A 26,897-nucleotide genomic window follows, 5' to 3' on the forward strand; every position below is an offset into this window, starting at 1 on the left:
TTATTGAAAGTTGTTGGAGGTCTTATCCAGTGATTTAAGTAAGGAATATTTTATTAAATAGTGTTATTATAACACATTTAAGTTTAATTTGCAATATTTATTACATTGTTGTTTTTTTTAAACGAGGTTTTCATTTTAATCAGCGACCTTATTGTATTCATTGTTAGAACAATTAGAATAACTGAACAAATAACTTATTGCATTTAAATATTATATTATTTTATATAGTCTTAATGTTAAATTTATCGAATTGATCCTATTATAATTTTTCTTTAATAGGAAAATGCTGTGATCTTTATTTACCTTATGAATTTTGAATTGCGTTTATAATAAATGCAATTAATTCTTCGAATTATTATTTCTTTAATGAAAAATGAATAATTCTCGCATTCGATATCATTTTTCGAACGTATTCGTTATATAAACGAAGACAATTAATATTTTAATATTAACTAACTCATGTATTTAGAGAATTTTATGAAATGTTCAAATTTGTACAATGCATATCTACTGCGATTATATTTCGATTTTCATTAAAGACAATAAAAATACAAGTCTGAGGTATTGCTTTATACTTATTGTCAAATCTTGATGTATGATTTAAAGACACTTTATTTATAATCTATTCATAAAATGAATTTTAATCAACCTCCATATAAAATATTTTTTCTAGTTTCTATATACATATGTAATTCGTCGATTTTATACAACTGCGTTTTATTTATTTATTATTTTATATGTTTTAAAATTTCTAAACGTAAATAAAATACTTTTTTTCGATCGTTTTTATTTTTATTTCTCTTCATTCTTACACAATACTTACAAACGATACAAATTTTAATATCACAATTTGTCGATACATTGAAAAAATTACATTATGGCTTTTAAATAATTGAAAAAAAATAATAGGAATTCATAATAATAATTTATTGGTAACGATAGTATTGTTGTTGTTGTGGTTGTTGAGCTTGTTGCCGGTTGTTAGCCGGAGATGAAGCTTGGAGGTACTGTGCCGCTTGCTGATGACGGACCGACGGTTCAGCTAAAGCTGGAGCCGGAGTTGGGACCTTCACCACGATATCAGTAGGCTTCCTGACAACCTGTATTTTTAATTTAATATATATTACATGTTAGGAGTATAACCATAACGGGATTCGCTTGATTTTTCAAACCTCGGCTTTGAATCCTTCTTTGGGGTCAGCTGTGTATGTAACAGTTCTGATAAAACCATCGCTATCAACGACCGAGTAACTTCCTTTGATAACGCCACCTTGTCTCTCTTCTTTTCTGTTTTGATAGTTGGTGAATTGATCGTCATTTACATCGAATCCGAACTGGTATGAAGGATTTGGCTGAAATCATTGCATAACATATGAATAAAACAATGTGTCAGATTGCAATTGCAAAACAGAGCTCTGTCTCTTACTTACAATATGAAACATACATGTAATCATCAATTAGTTTCAGAAGTACTTTCTCGTTGTAATTATTATTATCGAGTTAGTGAGAGGCAATCCATTATTAATTAAAATTAGATTAATTCTAGTTTATGAAAAGTTGTGATTGCTTTGAAGACAACGCATGCAATATTCTAATGTGAATGGACAATTGGATGCATTCCAAACTAATTATTTAATTGTTGTATGTAAAATAATAATTTCTAACCGACAAAAAGATATACCTATACATATATTTAATTCCAAGTACACTAAATAACACATAATACTTAATAAGCTATAATGATTTTATATACGGTGATCATATTTTTTTGGAGAAAGTAAAAGACAAATAAATCGTTTTGTAACTTAAAGAATGCTTCATATGTACATATATGTATACAGCTCATTTCAAAGTTGCATGCTCCTATATAATGTGTCTATTTTTAATTGGGTTTTCTCATCAGTCCACATATTCTTAATAATCTAATGAGATATAATGAAAATTCAGCGATTTTTTTTATATAAACCCATGTTCTTAGGGCTTGTCACTTTGTCGTCATTCTTCGATATTTTCGTTTGTGGATCTTCGATCTCTCTAACATTCGTATAGCAGAAAATAGAACCGATTTTTTAAAGTTCCCCTGTAGCATCGTCCTAGTTCTAGTGAAAGAGCGATAGTCAACTTTATAAAAAAATAAAGGACAAAAGGGCAATTTTAGAAAATAAATAAATCTAATGGACAGAATAGTGAAATAAAGGACTGTCCTCTTAAATAAAGGACGTGTGTTAATTATGTATATACCAGTATATCTATACCTGGAAATCTTACGGTAACCAAAAGAGATTATTAGGTTGATTTCGAAAGATCTTTTGATCAATTTCAATTGCCGGTTCTTTTGTGATAATAATAGATTTCGCAAGAGCACTAAGTTACATAACTATTCATAGATGCAGTTTTCAAGATGAAGATAGTCCTCTGTTAGAGTGAAATTGTTATTGTCAGTGACATTATGATTTCAATAGTGAAATTATAATTTCACTATTGAAATCGTGCATTCAAACGCTAGCTAGCCAGCTGATATGATAAAATGTGATTTTTCAAGAAAGTCGAAATACATAATTATTTCGAGGATAGTATTTGTGTTTCATTCAGCTTTGGGGTGAATGTTGAACCGTCATTCGTCAGTTTTCGTAATCAGAAACTTCATTTTCATAGTACGTAATATCAATTAATTATTGAATCGTAAAGCATTCTATAGAACAGCGACTCCCAAACCGTGGTACGCATACCAATTGGTGGCACGCGAAAAATAATTTCAAACAAAACAGTCCATTGCATCTACCCTGTCTTCAAATTCCTTACCATGCAAATACTATATTGTATTTACATAAATGTAAAACAGTCCATTGCAAATACTATATTGTAAATACTACAAATACACGTGCAATAACAAATTTCATGAAATATTTTTATATGGTGGTACAATTTAGCGTAATGTACTACCAAGTGGTACACGAGTCAAAAAAGGCTGGGAATTACTATCATTCAATTGTTAAAAATTATAATTTCACTAATTGGGGCCAGTGAATATGTAATTTCCGTAGTGAAAATATAACTATATAAAGAGGTACTATTGAGTAAGAAAATGGAAAAAAAAGGACTACCCTTGCATATTTTCATGAAATTGATTTATCCCGAATGTTATAATAATAGAAGTGCCTTTACGAATAAATAAATTGCGTCAATAATACGCGGTACGTCTTCGGAACTCTTAAATTAACGTGAAATGTATAGTTTCAACAAAGAATATGTACAATATAAAATGAACGCTGTTTATATTAATTAAACTTAAATAATTGAGTATTTGGCGCCACCAAGATAAATGTTTTTACATTTATTTAAAAATAATTTTTACATTTCTCTGGTGCCACCCCTGAAGTTTTATGTAGAATGCGGGCGATCGCCATGACGATTTTTAAAACTGTCAAACTACGATGTTAATTGAATAATATGTTACTCAAATGATCAATTTACTTATAAAAATGTATCCCATGTTGTTTATTGTGTGTTTTTGAATGCATTGTGCAATTTTTAACGATGCACTCGCCCATCTTGCGAGTAATATAGACAAACAGAGAAGTTTTTATCGGACATCAAACGGACGTCGAGCATCAAACATCAAATACGACTGATGCCAAAATTATAAGAAAAGGTCTGTGGGCATTCCTCACTTGACAAAAATATGACATCTAAAGTCGCTTCTCTAATTTGGAATGAATTTATGTAATTATTTTTTATTTTATCTTTAATTTATACCAGGTAGGCCTAACAGGTAACCCCAATGCGCCTTTCTGGCCAGACATATTGTACATACGATACAAATATTATTAGTATTATACAAAGTATATAAATACATATCAATTAATATCCACAGAGCATCTACATATGGTCAAATTTGTAAATTTTCAGGAATTTAAACAATTCAGAGAAATTCAGTAAATACATATCAACTAACTTCCACATTTTATGGTAATTTTTTTGTATATTTGCAGAATTTTATATAATTCAGCGAAATTCGAGATTGCTGAAAACTCGAAATTTTGCGAGAAAATGGGCAAGGTTGCCAATTTGTTGGAACCGTTTCAATGAAAATCAGATAAATTGGCAAACTCTGATAGGAAACGATCGACCTGGAGTCACAAATCCAAGTGGGATATGAACCCTTGACCACTTTGTTCAAAGCATTATATGCTGTTATAACCCGTGACCACTTTGTTCAAAGCATAAATGCTAACCACTAATCTGTTCTGTTGCACATGCGTTTTTTTGGGTTTGAATGAAATGCTTTCCTACGAACCACCTGTCCACGTTGCTGGTTATATTGATCAAACTGATGGATTAGTCTTCTATGACAGTATACATGTTGTAATCGATGTTTACGTTTTTTAATCGGTGTGTGATTTGATCTTCAGCAGGATTCTAATGAAGATTTAGCGTTGGGCACGGTGTTGCACAAACCAATGTCTGGCCAGCAGAAACCAGAGGGATTTGAACCTGTCACCACTCTGTTCAAAGCATTATATGCTGACCGCTGGTCTATTCTGCTGGTTAATGAATATGAGGAGGGGGGGGGGGGTGTTTGCCAAGATGTGAGCCAGTTTATAGAATTTTAGCAGTACATCACTGAATGCAGTGCCGGTTTTAGGGGGGGGGGCTGGGTCGGGCGCCAAATAAGATAGGGCGCCGCATGATGCGCCAAAGGCGCTTTAAAATTTAAAATTAGAGCGCCAAAAGCCATACAAAATTTTAGATTATAGCGCCAAAAGTTTTTTCTAAGGGTGTTTAGAAAAAATTGCCCTAGGGCGCCATTGGGTGTAAGGCCGGCACTGACTGGATGTACTCTATATTAATTTGCCTTAACTTGTTGATATGTACTCAGGTTCAGATTAATACTTATGTAGGTAGCTAGAACCTGTTAATTTCTATGTAGCGGTCAGCTTGTTCATTAGTGACAGTAGAAGCCGTCACCGGAAGTCGTTAGACGACGCAATGGCAGATTCTCCAGCTGCGTTGCGCTGCCAAGATCATTGTCAATGCTAATTACCAGAGCTGGTGACTCGGAGAAATCGTAAGAGCGCATACACAATTTCACTTCTGCTCAGTTGCGAATAATTCGAGTCGCATTTCACATAATAATGAGTGCGGTTCGGTTACGTAAAGTTGCGCCACGACTGCTCCAGATCGACACGAAGAAAGGCCTTTTGGAGTTGCGCAACCCGTCAACTAGTGGACTATACGCTTACTAAATTCGCCGTGTCCAAGTCACGGTTAAGAGAAAGCGAAAATCCGCTACCAAAATGAGAACCTTAAACGCAGAACTAAATTATCACTCGGATTTTAATCGACTCCAACCATAAACCACTCCTCAAAGTCCTAGCTTTGTTGGAAGCAATTGGTTTTGCAGCAAAGGACTTGAACCTCAGTACTGATTTTCCAACCCTAAGCATCTTACGATTGTTTCATACAACTTTTTTACGATTGTTTAATACAAAATTTTGCAGTTACTGTTATGGGACTTTGAGCAAATTTGAGCGTAGTTTGATTTCTCCCAGGGCAATTTGTTTGAGGAAATTGATGCATCGTTTCACTTTCTCAGACTGCAAATATGTACATGGATTTATGCCGATAAAATCAACATAAAATCTGCAGACGACGTGATATATAAATGATCCTCACTTTATTGAAACGAAAAGTTTTAATTTTATATTTCAGCAATACAAGTTTACAATAGGTAAAAGTTTAATTCAATTTTTTAGTAGAATAGTTTCTATATGTATATATATATTTTTATTTAAATAATGTCTTCACCTTAAAAGGCACAATTTTTTAAAAGAAATTTGAAAAGACTTGTAATTGTGCTTATTTAAGCGTAATTTAAAAAATATACTGAATTGATTGCGAATAGTTTAAGGCTAGTGAAAAAATGTATATCGGTTTTATTAACTTCTATGTATAAAACAATAAAAAAAAACAAACTACTTTTACTATGTTAAGTTTAATAGAATAAATTTATATATATTCAATTATTAAGAGGGCTGTACACCCGAAACCTTAATTTTGTTGCCGTTCCTTTCTTTGATATATATATTGAGTGAATGCGAAAATATATATCAATATATATATTGAGTGAATGCGACAATTGCGCTTCGACCAGATAATACGAATTTTAAATCGACAAAATCGAGGTTTCGTATTCTTCTATTTTCTCCTCCAAAACTGGACCAATTTTTAAAAAAAATTCATCATCGGTATGAAAAAGATATTTTCTGTGCAACTATGCGCGTATTTTTTTTTAAATCGACCGTTAAATAAGCACTCTGGACTCTTTTCGTGGGTGTAAAAAAAGAGGCGATTTTATAGATGTTTGGCGGCTCCTAGCTCCTATAAAAAATAACTAATCAAAAAAATAAAACGATAAATGCATCCCAATGGTGGATATTCATAGCATATTAAAAAATAATTTCTCTAGTGCCATAATTGAGGAAGGGAGAAGTGTAATACATTTGTATACTGTCTATGGGAGTAAACTATGCAAACATTTCTACCTAGCATTTTGACTCATAAATAATTAAAGGTGATCTAAAAGAGACCAAATTATGCTTTAATTTGGAATTCCTTGTGCTATTTTTACATCTGCAAACTATTTTGTTTGTAAAATGATGCCTACAAGAAAGTGAATTAGAAAATATACCACATTTAAAAAAATTGGCATTTGACTGATATACCAACCCTATTCTGATTCCTTGATTACCAGTGAACAACAGCACCATTGTAGGCACAAAAAGTGCACTTTAATACTATTTTTTCACTTTAAAATCAAAACCTCTCATTTGGAATTAGAATTATACTAAAAACAATACAATACGTAAAATTATACATTTGTAGCTTGTTAGTAATTTCACTTTCAATTACAAAGCTCATTGCCAATACGATGAAATGTCATCAATTCAAATTGGCGACAAATTGCAGGTTGGACCAGACACCGACAGCAAAATTGATAATGATTACTGCCACATTGATAAAGTGCATTATCATTATACAAGTTTTTACTTTCTAAAACCATGTATGCCTAATTTCTCCCACGTACGAATCTCTCACTAGTGCTGCCCTGCGCGAAAGTATCACAGGTAAGATCATTTATCATTAATTTTTTAACGACTACTAAATGCGTTCAGGTTTTATCGATCGATTACATAAAAACTACTCGAGTTTCTCACGATTGAATAATATTATGCAGCGATTGAATTTCAATCGATACGTTTCAACTCACGTCATAATCTTCGGGCAGTTGCTCTTCTTCTAACTGCTGAGGTCTAGCTTGGGGCTTGGGCCTGTAAGCTTGGGGCTGAGGCTGTGGCACATACTGCTGTTGCTGTTGGGGTTGGGGTTGTTGTGTGTACTGTACATACTGTGGTTGAGGTCTCTGATTTGAAAAAAAAACGAAACAATTATATATATGAAGATGGTGAGCAAGAATATGCAAAAATAATAATCCTGTCGTCATTTTTGAATTCTTACTGGTGCAGCAGGTCTAGCTGGCTGTTGACTTTGTACGTATTGCTGTTGCTGTTCTTGTTCGTAAATTGGTGTACTTTCTGGTCTTCCTCGTTCTTGTTGTTGTGCTAAATATTGTCTGAGCAAATGTGGAGGAAGGGCAACTGATTGCTGAAATTTAATTGTGCGATTTTAATGAAAAAAAGACTACTTCTGAACTGTTTTATGAAAATTAAGTAATAAAATGCTACTATCTATGTATAAAGCAAGTTGAAGTTACTTGTTCTTTCAACCTCGTATAGAAAGTGATATTTGAAAGATGTACATGTGTACATATTATACCTGCATGGTTAACGATCGGATATAACCATTTATGATATATCTCAACATTCACCACCGATACTTATTCTACATAAATTTTATTGCTAAAAGTAGAAAATATACTTGAACGGCTTTCGAACATCCGTTCGAATCCACTCACTTGACTAAAAGATTAACCATTTGTGATTTTTTTGGGTCTGAGTTTATAATTAGTGAAATAATTCTTAAAATTATATTTACCCATCTAAAAGACATCGGTTAAAACTAAAAAAAACGATCAAATGCATAAGAAGCTTCATAAAAAGAGTTACATACATACATATATGTTGTATTTATGTACCCAAGCAATGCAATTGAAGTTTTGCTTTAAAGTTCTATGCGGTTTTTTTTGCATTTTATGCATCTGGGTACTAAGTAGGGATCCCAAATCCGAATATTCGAATCCTTTTTATACGAACTTATTTTTTTATTTTCAATCTACGGCACATTTAGTTCTATTTTTAATGTTCCGGATAGTAATTCTCTTAAAATTTTAATAATATTTTGAACTTCTTAAAACTACAAATAAATAATTTAAAGCTACTATTCGATATTCGATATTCGAATATATTTGAATATTTGGGATACAAAACATATTTTCGAGTACTAAATATAGCCTATTAGTGAAGTAAAAATATATATGAGAGCCTATAATTCAAATTTGATAAGATATAGTGTGAAAAAGATAAAGTTATGGGCGTTTAAACAATTAAAAATCTGACGAAACGAGAGGGTGGTGGAAAGTTAAACATATAAGACTACTGTGTAGCTATCAAACGTTACCGTCTCCAAAAATTACGCAAATCAAACCATCGAACTATAAAAATCTATTGAAATTTCCATCGTTGACCAAACCGCGCAAAATGACAAAGTTTCAAAGCGATCGGAAGACTGTAGGAATTTTAGCTCAATCGTTTGCGAAGTAAAACATAGAAAAGCCGAGTAAAAATAGGAAAGCAGTAACAAATTTAAACTTCCCATAAAAGTTTTTAGCACTTGAATTGAACTGGATCATGGAAAGACGAGAAGTTCATTGAAAATATTCAAAATTGGTTATAAATTTAAGTGAATTACTAAAATAAGAGCCCATCGAGGAATGGTCTGGTCCCAAATCGAATAATTTAGATTGTTTTGTAATTACAATGCCTCTAATAAAAAAATTTGTCCCAGATCTAAAAACTTTGAAACACTTGGGTTGAATTGGGCTACAGGAAAGACAAACACTTAATTGGGAAACAGTTTGTTGAAAAAAGTAAATGTGAGCAATCTGACTGAGGACCCGTCAGGAAATTCCCTGTAGCACAATCTGTACAAGTCCTTCACCCTTTTCACATATAGGTTCTGGCTTGGCATTGAAGAAGTCTTCATGTGTGAGATTTTGAATTGATATTCACCTGTTGTGGTCGAGGGTAGGCTTCGACCATGGCCAGGGCGGCCAGGAGGCCTAGGGTTGCTAGACTGACCCTCATTGTGACTGCGGTTCTCCGAGTGTTGACCTGATGGAGTCTTCTGAGCTGATGCACACGTTATATCGCACACTGGTCGCTATATATATGTATCCCCGCCTTGGATAATCGCGGTTTTACTTTCTTCTTCTGCATGAGCGTGTGTGTGTGTGTTCTTGCTCTGAGGGCGGTGGCCGAACGTTGTGGGAAACGCTTACTGTACTCACTTTTGACACGTGATTTGAGATACCTATCTACTACTTGGTCTTATGAATCAGTAACACCACAGTAGCTTAATAAGTAAGTATGAATGATTTATGCAAAACTTTTTATCAAAAATATACGCTTTAGCGTTTTAGAAGTTGATCAACTGCTCTTTGAATGCTTTAGTAATAAGGGTGACAAAACTAAGCAATTCTACCACTATGAATTTGCTTCAAAACAAGATTTTGAACAATTTTTTGTAGGAAGTGCATTGAAATTAACATTGCTTTAGAACAGGTTTTTATACATACAAGTCACTCGTCATTCATTTATTTATTGAAAAATAAACAGGCCTCTAATGTAGAAATTCATAAAAATAGACAATAAATATAACAAAATAACATCTGAGCCCAATTATAGATTTTTACAAAATATATAATATACGGGTCTACGTGACAAGACAGAATGTTAAATGACAGAAAACGCAAATATCGGAAGGCAAAGATCGAAAATCGAAAGATCTTAAGTCGAAAGATAAAAAAAAATGGTGCATGGTAAACGGTACATACTCACTTAATTTGCGCGAGCAGGATACAACACGAACAAGAGGAACAGGCTTTTCCTCCCGTATTAATTTGCGCGCGCAGAATACGGGAGGAAAAGCATGTTCCTCTTGTTCCTGTTGTATCCTGCTCGTGCAAATTAAATCAGTATGTATGTACGTGAGTATGTACCGTTTAATATGCACCTTTTTTTTATCTTTCGACTTAAGATCTTTCGATTTTCGATCTTTGCCTTCCGATATTTGCGTTTTCTGTCATTTAACATTATGTCTCGTCACGGAGACCGATAATATACCTATCTACTACGGGTGACCGTGAAAAAGTCGAAAATATTCGTTTATCATGCATACATATGAAAAACGGTTAGTATATTTATCTATATATCAGTGGCGTGCGGTAAAACTCTCTCCCCCCCGTTGTACATCCTCACTTAATTTGCGCGAGCAGGATACAACAGGAACAAGAAGAACAGGATTTTCCTCCCGTATCCTGCGCGCGCACATTAAACAAGGCTGTGTGACAAAAAGAGAGATAATTTTACCGCATGCCACTGATATATATTATATATTGTATGTACATAGTACCGTTTACCATACACCCTTTTTTTTGATCTTTCGATTTTCGATGTTTTACTTCCGTATATGTCATATGTCTAACGCTTCTAGATTCAAGATCTGAAAGGTTATTAAATCCAGATCGACCGTGTCCTATTAAAGTTCACCAATTTGCCTAAATTAATCGTTTTAATGGTTCCAATAAAATTGGCATCCTCCCTCTCTCGCAAATTTAGCTAATACGAATTAATTGATTGTTGCAAGCATGCATATGCTTACGATTTGTACTTAATATATGTATGTAAATATGTATGTATACCTACATTGTATATGATATTTTGAAACGTACACAGTTATTTAGGGTGACCTGTCATGGCATGTATGAAAACATTAAAAAAATCAAATTCAATCTCACATAAATTATATTTATTTATTTATTTTAATATACAAGTATACCACAGAGTCTTTACAGGTCACCCCAATATGACACTGTGGCCAGACAATACATAAAAGATCAAATACATAAGAAAAAATAAAACAACAATAATAGAAAAACAAATAAAATAAAACATTTAAAAAATTGTACATAAAAATTAAAAATTGAAAAATTGAGAATTAATAAATTGAAAAATCAAAAATGAAAATAATACACAAAAAAAAAAAAAACACATATATAAATAATGAGATACAATATTTCAATCCCACGACGACGTATTTTATTTCACAATTCTAACTAGAAAAGGGAGTATATTTCCAAATCACAATTCGGGTCTACCTCACGGGACCGAAAGTGAAAAGGTCGAAAAAGCAAATATCGGAAGGCAAAGATCGAAAATTGAAAGATCTTAAGTCGAAAGATAAAAAAAGGGTACATGATAAACGGTACTATGTATATATAATATATATCAGTGGCATGCGGTGAAATTATCTCTCTTTTTGTCATACAGCCTTGTTTAATGTGCGCGCGCAGGATACGGGAGGAAAAGCCTGTTCCTCTTGTTCCTGTTGTATCCTGCTCGCGCAAATTAAGTGAGGATAAACAACGGGGGGAGAGAAACTTTTACCGCATGCCACTGATATATATACCAACCGTTTTTCATATGTATGCATGACAAATGAATATTTTCGACTTTTTCACGGTCACCCGTAAGTCTTCATCAATGTACCAAATATATAAGATGCTAACAATTACTGGTAATTAATAAAGTATCAATGAACAAATTTAAAATCTGCCTAGTACATATATAATTAGTAAAAAAAAGTCTTCGTGATATAAAAATAGATACAATTATTATAAATAAAATTGAAAATAGTAACTGTTTAATTGCTTAGCCTGTGAATTGTGAAAGGGTGGTAGAAAGACGCGTTTTGGGTAGATAGCTATCATCGCTTCAATCTGACACAATATTCCGATGTAATTTTTCATGAGTTTAATCACTAACCAAGTGATTAAACTTTTCTAGTTTAAGCCAAGTTCAGATCTGAAAATCTGGAGAAAGTCTGAAATGGCAGTCAGTAAAAAAATATTTAAGAGTAACGTTCGTTAAAAGAATGAGATGGGCACCTCACATTGAGGCAGCGAAATATATATGTATATCAATATATATATCCTCAGTATATCCTTGGGTATACCCAATATTTAATCACCATAGTTCTTTATCAACTCAAAATAAAATAAAATAATATCGCGCGCTCATATTACCATTATTAAACTATGCTTCACCTGTATGGAATAACGCCTCGAATACTAACCTTTCCAAGCTCCAAATAATACAAAATAATTTATAATACAAAAAACTGCATGCCATAAATAATATTCCGTTTGTTACAGACATTACTAACAAACTAACCAGTAGATTCCATGACAGAATCACTAATAACCATACTAACACACTTGTGAAGAGTCTCGGTGATTACAACTAAATGTCTATACTCTTCAGGTATAAACACAGATTACCTGAACACAATCTGCTTTAGGTCATCGACTTTAGAAAGTATTTAATTAATATTATGTATTAGATGTATTATGAGCATTTATAAGAATTGTAAATAGGTTTTTGAGCTCTTTTTCCTATTTTGCTGTATATAACATTAAAATAATATAATACTATGATTACTAACAAAATGCAATTAAAATTGTAAAATAGAAAATGATCAGTAGAGACTTAGCTATTAAAATAGATATAAGATGTATTGTGAATATAATTTAGTAATAATAAAAAGCATTTCAAAATCAAAATCAAACTTTTCCAGCTTCATGTCGGATTCATTAACTTATGTACTTCAAAGCTAGCTAATTCCTGTATGTCAAAGTAAGATATCAAAGTGACCTAAAAGTGGAAGTGATTCAAAATGAGATCACAATTTTTTGACGGGCAGGAATGTCACAGAATTAACAGAGTGAAACTAATAAAAAAGGTTTATATCGGCTGATTTGAGTCATCATTACTATGTAGTCGGGTTTCATCATTGTAGTGTGTCAAATGTAGTAAATGTTCACCGAATTTGCATAACTCATATTTATTTTCCCACATGTCACACTCAAGCTCTGCCATAATCATGTTACACAAATTTCGCCCACATAGACATCATACAAAAGCCTATGCTTTTATTCCCATAATTAATAAACATTAGTGAACCTAATTTGCTACATAAAATTGCTACATAAACTTTTACTTTCATACTCATTGTCAGTATATTTTCTTTGTCGAGTAATTATGTCGTTAGTTACAACCTTATAATAGAGTCTACATACGATATCTTTAGAGCAAACTAGTCACAAATTAATTGAGTAAAAGTTTCCTATATCTACATATGATATAATAGAAATTAGAAAATACTTTTGCCTTGTTAAAGAGAATCACACTAATCTTATGAAAGTATCGAATACGAATCTCCTTTAACAGTCGTATTATATATTTTCGCCAATTTAAAATCGCTTTGCGAATTATTTGAAAATACATATTCAATACAATCGTATGCACTCCAGTGCGCGTACTTTCATGCATGTAAATTTCAAAAAATTGTATCAATTTTGTAATTATGAGAACTTGTTTTGGAAGAAAAATTGATATTTTTAGATAATTAGACGGTCGAAAAAGTGGTTAATTGTATTGCAAGACGTTTTCAGACACTTTCTCTGAATTGAACAATGACGTCTTGTGGTTTTTTTTTTTTGCAATATTATTGTTTTAACAGTACAGTCCGATGCCTTAGTTTATCTATGACTTAGTTTATCTATGATTTCCCAAAGCTAGCAGATCCTATAGATAAATACAAAGATGAATTATTGTGTTGATGAGAAATTTTGACTAGTGTTTATACCAGTATCGATTCTAGATCACATTTTTATAGTTTGGATAATCAAAACATCTTATTACTATCGGTAAACGGATTATTCCGCAAAAAGCGATCTCGCGCAAGTCACTAAAATCTCGATCGCGGAACATCTGGCAATCGAGTTCTCGCTAGTACAATATTTCGCGTGGATGGCTTTCGATTGATGGAGTTTTTAGGTGCCAGATGTTCCGTGATCGAGATTTTAGTGACTTGCGTGAGATCGCTTTTTGCGGAATGATCACCGAACTATTATTATCATACTGAAACTTATATCGGTGAATAAAATGTAAATCCGATACCTTCTCTTATATTCAAGGGTGGCTTGTGCAAAAGAGCGCTTGTGAGATGGACCCCAAGTCAAAATTAATAAATTTATATCAATATACTATAGTCAAACCAATCATGAGCCTTACGTAAAATGTACATGCTATTGCATTCACCCCCCACTCGACCCGCGATGGCCAATTACATTTCGTTTCAATTTCGCGTTGGATTTTGGTCAAGAAATACAACATTGTTCGTGCGTATAGCTGTCAGTAGAATTTGACCTTTGTTTTTTGTTAATTTTGAGTTCGTGTTTCATCCTCGCCATCTGTTGGTTAGATTTGGGGGTTTTGTGACTCCAAATCGATCGTTTCTCTATCAGAGTTTGCCAATTTTATCTGATCATTGCTGAAACGGTTCCTAAATATTGGTATTAATCTGCCTGTGTATAATTTGTAATAATTATACACAGTAATCTGAAATCTATAGATATCTCTATAGACATCTCTAATTTCGTATATGTATAAAAATTGTACTCAAAAAAAATCTAAAAATAATCCATAGATGTCTCTATGATTATTATTTCTGATTAATTGTTATATACTATATATTCTGATTGTATATGTATTACTGTATTTCTGATTGTTTATGTATTCTGTATTTCGTTAACTTACACCCGTCGCATTGGAGCAAATCTGTAATGACGAGTGTATATTAAGTAACAATAAAAAATAAAAAATATAAAAAAATATATTTTGAAAAATTTACATTGATAAAATTTTGATATACAAAAGTAAATTGTTGATATTATTAATTTATTTATGGAATAAGTATATATTTTATATTTAACGGCAATTTAAATTTTTTAAGACGATAAAAGTAATTGTCAACTTCATGTTATGGACAGCAAAACTTACAGTAATATTATTAAAGACTGGAAAAGACTTCGATAATGGTTTGATGTAGTTTATTGAAATGTAAAATTTGCACGTGGTGGGCCAGCGGAGCGTACGGAACACAAGCTGTCCGTACGCCGTCTACTCGGTGACTCTGTCGACCGTCGCGTATTTCCGCTTGGGCCGACACTAATGCCAACTCGTCAATAATGCCAATCGACAATCAGTTAATAAGACTGTTTGCCACACGTCATTACAAAAGTCGGAACATAGTCCCACATAGGAAAACTGTTGAACAATACAGTTATTCTACAGAGTTACAGCATTACTGACGAGTCGTTTACAATAAATCATAGCTCTTAAAATAATTAAATAGAGGGTGAATAATGAAACCTTTGCCTCATCCAGTGTGAGGATAAAATCAATTTATTGGTTCAGTAATATTTCAACTTATAGGTATACCTCTGGTGAATGTTGTTTCTATTTACATTAAAATTTTTGAAATCTCCTTTGAAGCTGTGAATAAGCATTACAAGATAAGTTTACTTTAAAGAAGAGAGAGTGGACTGTATATGGTTTAAAACTTAAGCATTCCTCATCTTGATGTTAACTTAGACAATACAATGTTGACACTGTTACAGTTGTCAAGACAGATCAGCTATTACCGATCAACTAAACTTGATTAGTGAGTGTAATGCTCCTAAGTTAACTTGATTTCATCAACAAGTAGCACAAACATTGCTAAATTAAAAGTAAATTGGAAAGTCATTCATTCATTCCTACAAGCAGGAAATGAAGGCGAACTATGATTATAGATGTCTCTACGTTAAACATCGAAATGTTCAGTATTATAATATTTACTTATTCTATGATTCACATAAATACTATAAACAGTAAGAGTTAACTTACGTTTTCATAACAAGAAACATAAGACCTGCGGATGACTCCCGGCAGGTTATAATTAAGTAGACATGAAATAATTTAAGATGCTCCATTAAGTGTGGCTTGGAGACTAACATTAACAAATCATGAATCTAATTTTAACTGTCAAATTTAAACAGTTTATTTTAAACTCGGATATAATCCTTCCGAGTGATGACATGAGACAAGTCTTATATTATAAAGACAAAATGATTAGATTAAATTCGGAGATATATACTGCCGAATGTTAAAATGAAAATAGCTTAAATTATACACACAACACAATTAAAGTGAATTACGGAGTACTACTATTAACATTGAATGATTTAAACTCATGATTACATCTAATAAGTAATATGAGTTGGGGGTAGTGTCTTCGGGTTAAACTAAGCTACCGAAGTTGACGGAATTGAAGCTGCTGTTTCTCCTCCCTCTTGCTGATCTTCCTTCCTGTCAAGTGGTCCTTGTGGTAGAATCGGCAATGGCGCCACTAGATGACTGGACCGACGAAACTCTCCGCTGGCAGTAAAGACGTCGACGACTCGAACTCTGCCATCTGGTCCGGGATACAATTTAGTGACTCGACCCAAGACCCATCGGGTTGGCAGCATGTGTTCCTCCTTTAACAGGACCATTTGACCCACACTCAGATTGTTGCTCGAGTCCTTCTTCCATTTGTGTCGTAACTGCAAAGAATGTAAATATTCCGCCGACCAACGTTTCCAAAATGCTGCTGTGGTCAATTGTATCTGAAGCAGATTGGCATGGACATTAGTGTTATATTTAACCTCCATTGGAAGAGCGAGTAAGGATCTGCCAATTAAGAAATGTCCAGGTGTGAGGGGTAAAAGGTCTAGTGGATCCGAAGACAAGGGACTAAGAGGACGGGAATTCATGCAAGCTTCTATTTGAGTCAATACCGTACAAAATGATTCGAAATTTAAGGTGGTGGCCTTTAACACCTTGTTTAAATGAATCTTCATGGATTTAACCGCTGCTTCCCACAGCCCTCCCATGTGAGGCGCCCTTGGCGGGTTAAACTTCCAACGAATCCCTTCGGAGGCTACATACCGTAGTAGCTTCTCCTCATGAGGACGTTCGTAAATTAATTTTACTAAATTAACGAGTTCACGACTTGCACCGACAAAATTAGTAGCATTGTCGGAATATATCGTATTGGGCCTGCCACGTCTGGCTACGAATCTTCTTAAACAATTTAAGAAATTTGAACTCGTTAAGTCTCCGACAAGTTCCAAGTGAACTGCCTTACTGGAAAAACACACAAAGACACAAACGTAACCCTTAATTATCTTAGAATTCTTATTGCAACCACTCTTCACAGGAAAAGGTCCTGCGAAATCTATCCCCACATGACTGAAAGGAAAATTCGCAGTGGTACGTTCAAGCGGGAGTAATCCCATTAATCTATTGTGTGACAGTGGTTTATTTCTGAAACAAATGACACATGAACGCACCACTCCTTTGACCGTATTATGTCCGGCCAATGGCCAATAGGTCTGCCGCAATAACGACAGTAAGGCTTGAGTACCCAAGTGAATATATTTCAAGTGCGCATCTCGGACAATCATGTGTGTAAGTTTATGCTTATTTGACAAGATAATGGGTGACGTTGATAGAGTTGTTCCCAGAGGAAGTCTACTTCCAACACAAATTAAATTCTCGTGGAATAGAGGGGACAATTTAGCTAATTTACTGCTACTGGGAATTGGATGTCCCTTGCTCAGCAAACGATATTCCAATGGAAATGATTCCATTTGCGATAACCTTATCAAATTATTTAAAGCATCTTTTAATTCTAAAGCGGACGGTTCGTTATTTTCTTTAACGTTTAATTGTTTATTCCTTAGTGGCCGACGAACATATGATAAAACTCGAAGGAGTCTTGGAAGATGAGAATGTTTATCTATCCAATTATTTTCCCTCACAAGGGTAGCGTTAGTGACTACCCTTCTCTCTGGAAGATCTATTGTGATCTCAGGAGGTCTTCGAGGCCATCGTGATTCGTCTAATTTCAACCAACTAGGGCCGTCCCACCATAACGAATTATGATTTAATTGTACATTTTTGTTTTTCTCTGCTATTTGAATCTGTCGGTACATCTGCTTAATATCCGCAGTAATCACGTATTTATGGAGTCGAAAGTTGAGTAGTAAACTTAACAAATCTGATTGGACACTAGGTCCCACCATCAAAATATTATTTAGTGAGATATTAGACGTTGTCTTTGCGGACGCATCAAAAACTACACGATATTTAGTGGTAAGGCTAGACTCCTTAACCACGACGTGATGAGGTAAATAACAATGAACCTCATGTGCCTCCGGAGGTTCACACTCTGACATATGTCCTAAATTTATGTACTCTTCTAAAACTTTATTGTATTCCATTTTTAAATTATTATTGGCTAAAAAACGTCTTTCCAAAGTTTTGTGTCTTTTCTCCGCAATGTGCAATGAACTTCCTAATACTACCGGGGAATTTTTATATGGTAAAGCTACACAAAATCTACCGTTTTTATCTCGTGATGTGTGTGCTTGGAAATGTTCCTCACATCTTTTCTCCTCAAGAGATTGATGTTTTACCATAGGAACCTGGTCGATCATCCAAAAGTTTTGAATGTGACTGTCTAATTGACTTAAGCCTATGTGGCTCTTCCCTGGAGCATTATTTACTTCGGGATATGGACCAACTATTGTCCATCCGAATTCGGTATCCTTTAAGATAGGCATACCTTTTCCTAACTGGATGGTTCCTGCTTTCATAGCATGAACGCAAATCTCGGCGCCGAGCAATAAATCGATTGGCGTCGGTTTATTCCAAAGGGGATCTGATAACTTGATTCCCGCTGGTATTGAAATTAACTGTTGATCCAGTTTCACAGTTGGAATTTCGCCAGTAATTTCTGGTAATACCAAACACAACACTTTGGTTGAGTAATTAGTGGTTGAAGACCTTATGGTCACCTTGGTGATGTGACGAATGCTACTTTCTTGATTAGCGATACCTACAATTTTTTGAGAGATTTTCTCTAATTTGAAGTTATTCTTCTTAGCGAAAGATGTGGTAACATAGTTGACTTGTGAGCCGGAATCTAATAATGTGCGACCCTTAACGACCGTTCCATTGGACGTTATAATGTCTACTTGTACCGTCGGTAAAATTATCTCCCTTTGAGAGAAATGAGTAGAATGAGCATTAATTGACTTCCTTCCCGTATTATTGGAACTAAATGTATCGTCCTGATGCAACAAAGTATGATGGTTTTGTTTGCACCTTAAGCAATTATAGTTAGACTTGCAATTTGTTATCTTATGCGATGAATTTAAACATTTAAAACACATGTTATTAGATTTAACGAATTCATTTCTTTCCATACTGGATTTTGCTTTGAATTTATCACATTTGCCTATGAAATGATTATTTCGACAGAATGCGCATGCGTTTACCTTACTTGATGGGTTTTTGTTCGCGACATGAGTTCTCATGATTCTTTGACGACTATGAGGGAATTCCTTCACCGTAGTTACAGATGCAGTAGATTGTAATACATTACATCTATTCTGCAAGAATGTCTCTAAACTTTCATATGGTGGCATTTCTCTGCTAACCAGCGATATTTCCCAGTCTCTTACTAGATTAAAAGGTAATTTCCTTAGAACTAAACATGTTACCCATGGATCTAAAATTTCTCTCGCGTAACCCAACGATTCAATGTTTTTAATACACACTGTTACCTGATTCAATAGATTTCTCAATTCGATATGTGATTCTCTTGTGATTAATTTTAAGTCACAAAGTGAATTAATCCTAGTTTTGAGATTAAGTCTTGGTAAATTATATTGCTTGTCTAAAATACTCCAAGCTATTTCGTAATTGTCTGAGCTAATATCTAAACCTGATACAGCTGCCAAAGCGGGACCGATTAAGGATTGATGCAAATATTGCAATTTCGTGACATTCGAATATTCCGTTTTGTTTCCTATTATATTCTTAAAAGCTTGTTGAAACGATTGCCATTCAGATGGATCTCCCTGAAATGTGGGAATGGTTAACGTCGGTAACTTATCTCTAGCAAATTTAATTGTTGCTTGCTCTACCTTCAGTTTACAATCTTGAATGGATTGTCTCTCTAATGCTGCTTTAAGATTTTGAATTGTCATTGTGATTATGTAGAACTCTTCGTCTATTTGATCCGCCTGCTCTATATCTGTGATGTTGTCTAAATACTCATAATGGAGTTTTTGGAGATAGTCGTATGCTTTTTCAATAAATTGATACTGTCCTTCATTTATTTCGGAGATTCTGTCTATTTTCTCCTGTAGTCTTTTAAACGCGCCCGAATACCTTAATTCTATTGACGTCATTGTAACTTCTACTTTATTTTCTTTCGCTAATGTTTTTATCGATTGAGTCTGACTTCGAGTCTGATGTATTCTAGAGCTTGACCTGTCTCTAATAGGTTCTACGTCCCTAGTTGGATTTCGACCTTTATGCGACTGGGAAGTCGAAGCTTCTATTTCCTCGTTTTCAGCACTTGACATTTGTTTCAGAAAGTTGCACTATTTCGTCTCATAAATACAGTTATTCTCTACTATAGCTGTCAATTGAACTATTCGTAGAGATAAGGTAATAATATTCAATGATTCACCGTGAATCTTAATATTCTACTTTAACTATTATCACCAGAATCTATCCAACATATTTTGGAAGAAATTACAACCCTAAATTGGTGGGTGCTTGATTTAAACCACTTTGGGGCTACAAGTCTTGTGATTTATTTTAAATCACCACTGTTTCATCACACATTATGAAACAAAGAGATCTACCGATGTATGAATATGCCGGTATGTACTTGATTTAATCCACTTTGGGGCTACAAGTGTAATTCCACATTTATCGTGGAAGGGGGGGGGGGGAGGGTGTTTCTACACACATTAAGAAACAAAGATCTACCGATATGCATATACCGGTATGTACTTGGTTTAAGCCACTTTGGGGCTACAAGTATAATTCCACATTTATCGTGGAAGGGGGGGGGGGGGAGGGTGTTTCTACACACATTAAGAAACAAAGATCTACCGATATGCATATACCGGTATGTACTTGGTTTAAGCCACTTTGGGGCTACAAGTATAATTCCACATTTATCGTGGAAGGGGGGGGGGGGAGGGTGTTTCTACACACATTAAGAAACAAAGATCTACCGATATGAATATACCGGTATGTACTTGATTTAATCCACTTTGGGGCTACAAGTATAATTCTCCACGTGCTTTGCTAATTTTACACTACATCTGATTTTACACTTTTAATACGAAATTCGATGCGACCGATGAAACATTCCTTCGTAGCGCGATATTATTTTATACAATCGCGTTAATTAATTGTTATACTTTAAAACATATTTTAAAACTGACCTACCCACATGATTGCCTTTTGAACAGATTGCCTGAGATTGAATACATTCACTTACTTGAATATCCTTTACGATGTTTATGTGATCGTTCCGATAATTTTGGATTACCTCTGTGTCCCATGCGTCTTTGTAGGTTATGTTTTTATTTATATATTTTCTGCGTCAATCACGCGGTCATGTACCTCTGTACATCAATCAATATATTGCTGAAATAGAAGCAAACATGTTATTAGTATTGGAAAGGTATGGATAGTAACAAAGGAACGATACCGATTTCTTAATTGACATCCATTTTTTCTCGACCACGTTTTTTCCTATTGGTTTGTCCGTTTGGTGTTGTGGCCTAGGTTACTGGTGTCCGGTTCGAAGTGACCATCATGGAAAAGACTTCGATAATGGTTTGATGTAGTTTATTGAAATGTAAAATTTGCACGTGGTGGGCCAGCGGAGCGTACGGAACACAAGCTGTCCGTACGCCGTCTACTCGGTGACTCTGTCGACCGTCGCGTATTTCCGCTTGGGCCGACACTAATGCCAACTCGTCAATAATGCCAATCGACAATCAGTTAATAAGACTGTTTGCCACACGTCATTACAAAAGTCGGAACAAAGACCTTGCATTGAATTATATTGTAATAATATTATACATATATGTAGTTATACTAGTTATTTTACCCGGCTTTGCTCAGAGTTTTTAATATAAAACGGTTTAAACATAGCAAATCTAATTAAATTTATTTAAATCGAAAAAAATATATATCGAATCGTCGTCATAGAAAATTTGATTTGTTTTCGATGTTACCAACCAACTTTACATACTTACATACATAGTTACAAAGTCTCTTTCGAAATTATATTAGACTAGTGGTTTTACCCGGCTTCGCTCGGTATTTTTAATATAAACCGCTTAAACATGACTAATCTTATAGCAAACATTTCATTAAATTTATTTGAATAGCTTTATTTTAAATAAATTTATTTGAATATTCATTTGTTTTTTTTATTAAATTGATGAACAAACATATATACTAAGTCTCTTTCGAAATTATATGTATACCAGAATCCGGCACCTGCGACCCGGTGACCCGGCACCCCCAGCGCCTCTTTCGAAATTATATATTAGATAAGATTAGATAAGAAATGAATTAAAAAAAAAAAAAAAAAAATATATATATATATATATATATATCCTTACAATGTTATAACTAGAGGTAGGATAGTCACAGTGCTATCAATTGTTCGGCAAACCTTTAACGATGCATTTACAACCTTTGAACAATACACGGCCCCCTCAGGCTCCGGTGACTAGTTATAACACACTGCACGAATGCGACAGTATGTTTAGGTCCCGTAAGTCTCACGCTACTTTAAAAATAAACGAAGTAAAGTATCCAACCAAATTGCTACGTATTTCTTGTATAACAATTGATTACATTTGTTTAATAAAGTGCATGTTTTCTCCTCATATGTGTAAGTCGACATTTCTGCTTCGCCTAACTTGAATTGCACAGTGTGCGAATATATTATGTTTGTAAGTGATTTGCATTACTTTCATAAATCTTCAGGAAGTTCAAAAGTGATTAAAACGCGACAAACTTGCTTGTTCTTTATTTCGAATAATATATAATGCGATATGTATGAGAAAAGTGAACGTTCAGTTTTTGACAATGTATGTGAAAATTTAACGCCATTGCCTAAGTACTGTTCAATTTTTATACTTTTTGTGAAAATATCGTGCGAAAAGTGCTTTTGTTATGCATTGGCATAAACATCAATAATAATTCATGAGTGAAATTTCCGAAAAAGTCATGCCCGTCGTTTCTGGAACAGTTGGGACTTAATTAATTGTGTGCGTGGTAGACATCATCACTTGATGGTTGTGCCTCCTGCCCACACAGTTCTTTATCGGATGGCTCAAATTCCAAAAGCTATCCGGCTTCTCAATGAAATCGTTGCCGCTGTGCCTGAATGTGATATTTTCCACCTCAGTGGGCGTAGGTTATCGGAGATTATTTTACCCTATCTTTCTGGTAGCCTGCACTCATAATTATTTTTATAATTAAGTGTATGTAATGTATGAGTGGAATTTTGATATTTTCTCTTCCATTTGGGACTCGCAGGGATGTTTTGTATTTACGGCTGGTTTTTATATATTCATGTTGGCTGTAGATGAAAGACATTCCATGCTATGTATTGTTTATTTGATATTTTTACTTTATCTACTATTATTATATTGCTATTGTTTTTTTTATGATTATGTATAAATGTATTTTTGTCTGTATATTTTTTTTTCTCTTCTCTGTTATATTTTCGACCATTGTGGTGCATTAGAGATTCCTGTAATGCCACAACGGTCCAAACTTAAATAAGATAAAAATATCATAACTTAGACCAAAGATCGGTGTTGGGAAAAAAATGTTTTTGGCATAAAAAATGGTTCACTATATTAGATACTATTGTAAACCATGCTTTTTGATATCTTGTACAGCAATTGAGGGGTCTATTAATATTTTAAGAGCACCAAGCAAACTCCTAATTATACTTTTGACATAAAACTTATGACTAGAGCCCGGAATCTGAGGGGCTGTTCAAAGATTGTAAATGCATTGTTAAAGGTTTGCCGAACCTTTTGTAAAAAGCATTTACAACAAATTGAACAATAGGCGGCACGTTTCCGGCCCCTTCAGATTCCGACCTCTACTTATGACTCATAAGCAAAGATCGGCGTTGAGAAGATGCTTTTTGCAAAAAAAAAAATGGTTCACTGGTATGATCAACTATGCTTTTTGCTCTTTTGCTTTATTAACTAATAGAGAGGTTTATTTAAAAAGCAACAAGCCCACGGGGAAGTCTAACCATAATTTCTATATACTCTGACTTAAGGTATATTCTTACTATCCAGCACTGCAAGGCGAAAACCCAGCACAGCAATGCACGGAAAAGACTACTTGTATTCATACTATACAGCAACGTATGTTCCGACTAGTTTTGGCCGAATGCAAGACAAAATCGGCTTACATTAAAGAGCGTGACGATACGACGCAAAATTGTTTGCGTCTTTCTTCTTCTTCGAGTCGAATATAAAATTCTTACGATATGACGTTTCTGAAAATATGTACATATATGCGCATGCGCACTTTACTAGTTCGTGTGCACTCGCTACTATGACGTCAAGTCAAGAATATGTTCACAGATTCGCTGGATACAGTGAAATGTACTGTTGTGTAATATGAATAGATTTTGTCAGCTACTGCTGTCACGTGTACGCCACGTACTCATTACGGAACATATGAATGTGTCCATATTGAATGTAGTAAAGTTTACGTGCATTTACCGGTCTGTGCTGTGCCAGACCGAATATATGAATAGACCTTTCTTCATAATCGTTACGTTTATCTTAGGATAGCTTGGGTACTAAATATTAGATTCTCTATAACAAAATATGTAGTTCTGGCGCACTCCCATTTCTGAATGAGATTCAAAGTATCTATTGAGCGAAATGTACTATACATATGGAAAAGAAAGTTTAAAAAATGCGTAAGTTTCTGTTTATTTTGCAATACATACTTAGTTTTGGGCGATTTATAATTCCCAACACGAAAAAGTCTATAACCGACGCAGAATAGAAAACAAACGCATTATATTCTATAGTCATAGTAGAACGATTCGAACCACCCAGCTCTGCTTAGGTTCAAATTCAAACAAATTATGTAGTACATTGATTTTGACAGTTACTGAATAAATTGTAGTTGGGATGAAAGCTAAATTTAATATTATCGAAGTTTCATGGCCATGTTGGGGCGTTTCTTTACCAGCAACTCGCAACCGTCGCTGCCCTCGGCTAAACGACATTTTGAGATTTATTGATTCGTGATTAAATTTCATTGCGAGATAAAATACTATACCGCTAAAAGGACGTATTAAAAATATATAAAACGAACGGCGTGGACTAGTGGTTGGCATATTATGCTTTCGAGCAGAGTGGTCACGGATTCGAGTCCCACTAGCGTCCCGCTACTGGCCAGACATTGGTTTGTGACTCTAGGTCGATCGGTTCGTATCACAGTTTGCCAATTTTTCTGATTGAAATGGTTCCTATAAAATTGGCATCTCCTTTCCTATCTCTCTTGCTAATCTCAAGTTATTCAGCGTGTTGAGGTAAACCAATTTGATTCTCCATAGATTAGCCTTGCTGGGCTTAAAATATCCGCTAGCTACTATGCTGGATTCCAAGCGTCCAGTTAAAAATGTATGTTTGAAGTTAAAATAATGCAAAATCTGCGAGGTTAATTATTGTAATTAACTACAAATATAACTAAAGAAGTGAATATTTCACATCTATATCTATATAGATATATAAAATTGACTGTCTGACTGTGTGTCTCGAATCCTAAACTACTGAACCGATTACGATGGAACTTTCAGCATTTGTTGTATGCATATCCGGGAAGATTACTGTAAAAAACGCCTTCAACGCACCACGCCGCGAGTGTAACAATAATAGCGCCACGCCTACCTCGCACTCAAATGTGACCATTCAGGGCTGTACCACAAATACACAGCTGATGGCCGACGTCCACAAATATATCTATATATAAAATTGAATGTCTGTGGAACGGGAACGGGAATTGCAACGCATGCCGGGTTCAGCTTTAGATATAAAACCTTCAAACAATACATCAGCATATAAGGAGGTTTATACATAATTCCGGATGACAATATACAGCGTTTTTAATAAGTCCAAGATTTGGATATGAGGATTTCAATGGATAAAATTTTCAATAAGGGCGAAATGTTTATACACTAACCGTCGTAATACGGGCTAACAACCCAGTCAAAAAATTTAACGGATAAGTACTTTTAATAGTCAGCAAACTTTCATTCATATTCAAATGTAAATTCAAGTAGGTAAGTAAGTGAGGGTCAAGACTGTGATGTATGTATGTTTGAGTCCTTTTCATACCACTTGCAGCAAGTATTCTGCAAGCGTTTAATTTATTCTTTATGCAAATTATCATACAAAAAGGAGGGGAGGAGGGGAACAGTCTTCAAAAAAAAATTCTAAGTAAGCATATTCTAAATACTTGTCATTTAAAACATGCAAAGAAATCGGTTCAGTGAAACCAATCGCTTCTCAATGACCAGCGGCCTACTAATTTTACAAACACTTCGGTTCCGCCATCCGATTGCACAATACCACCGTCTCAGTTGGTTTATATTTATTTTGACATTGTGCAATAATATTGTGCACTAATTAAAACACAATTCCGAGAGAAATTATCGAAGAAAGTCCACTTTTTTCTTTGTTTTTTGGGCCGCACTGTCAGCACGTTACACATATCATACAATTACATCACCGAAAGTAGCGTAGCAATAATATGTCACAGATTCAAAATGTTTCCATTGTATAATCGATATGA

General features: G+C 34.3%; 1 protein-coding gene across 1 annotated transcript; it reads right to left on the bottom strand.

The window, feature by feature from the left end:
* Positions 1-926: 926 nt before the first annotated feature.
* LOC143910823 (uncharacterized) lies at positions 927-7,995 on the bottom strand. Its single transcript, XM_077429420.1, has 7 exons — positions 7,976-7,995; positions 7,889-7,902; positions 7,775-7,836; positions 7,519-7,665; positions 7,271-7,423; positions 1,173-1,352; positions 927-1,100 (listed from the first exon to the last, which is right to left on the bottom strand). Exons 1-7 carry the CDS (start codon positions 7,993-7,995, stop codon positions 927-929), a joined length of 750 nt encoding a protein of 249 aa, XP_077285546.1.
* Positions 7,996-26,897: the final 18,902 nt, after the last annotated feature.

The sequence above is a fragment of the Arctopsyche grandis genome, chromosome 4 (genome assembly GCF_051622035.1).
Source record: "Arctopsyche grandis isolate Sample6627 chromosome 4, ASM5162203v2, whole genome shotgun sequence".
In the NCBI taxonomy this organism is placed as follows: domain Eukaryota; kingdom Metazoa; phylum Arthropoda; class Insecta; order Trichoptera; family Hydropsychidae; genus Arctopsyche; species Arctopsyche grandis.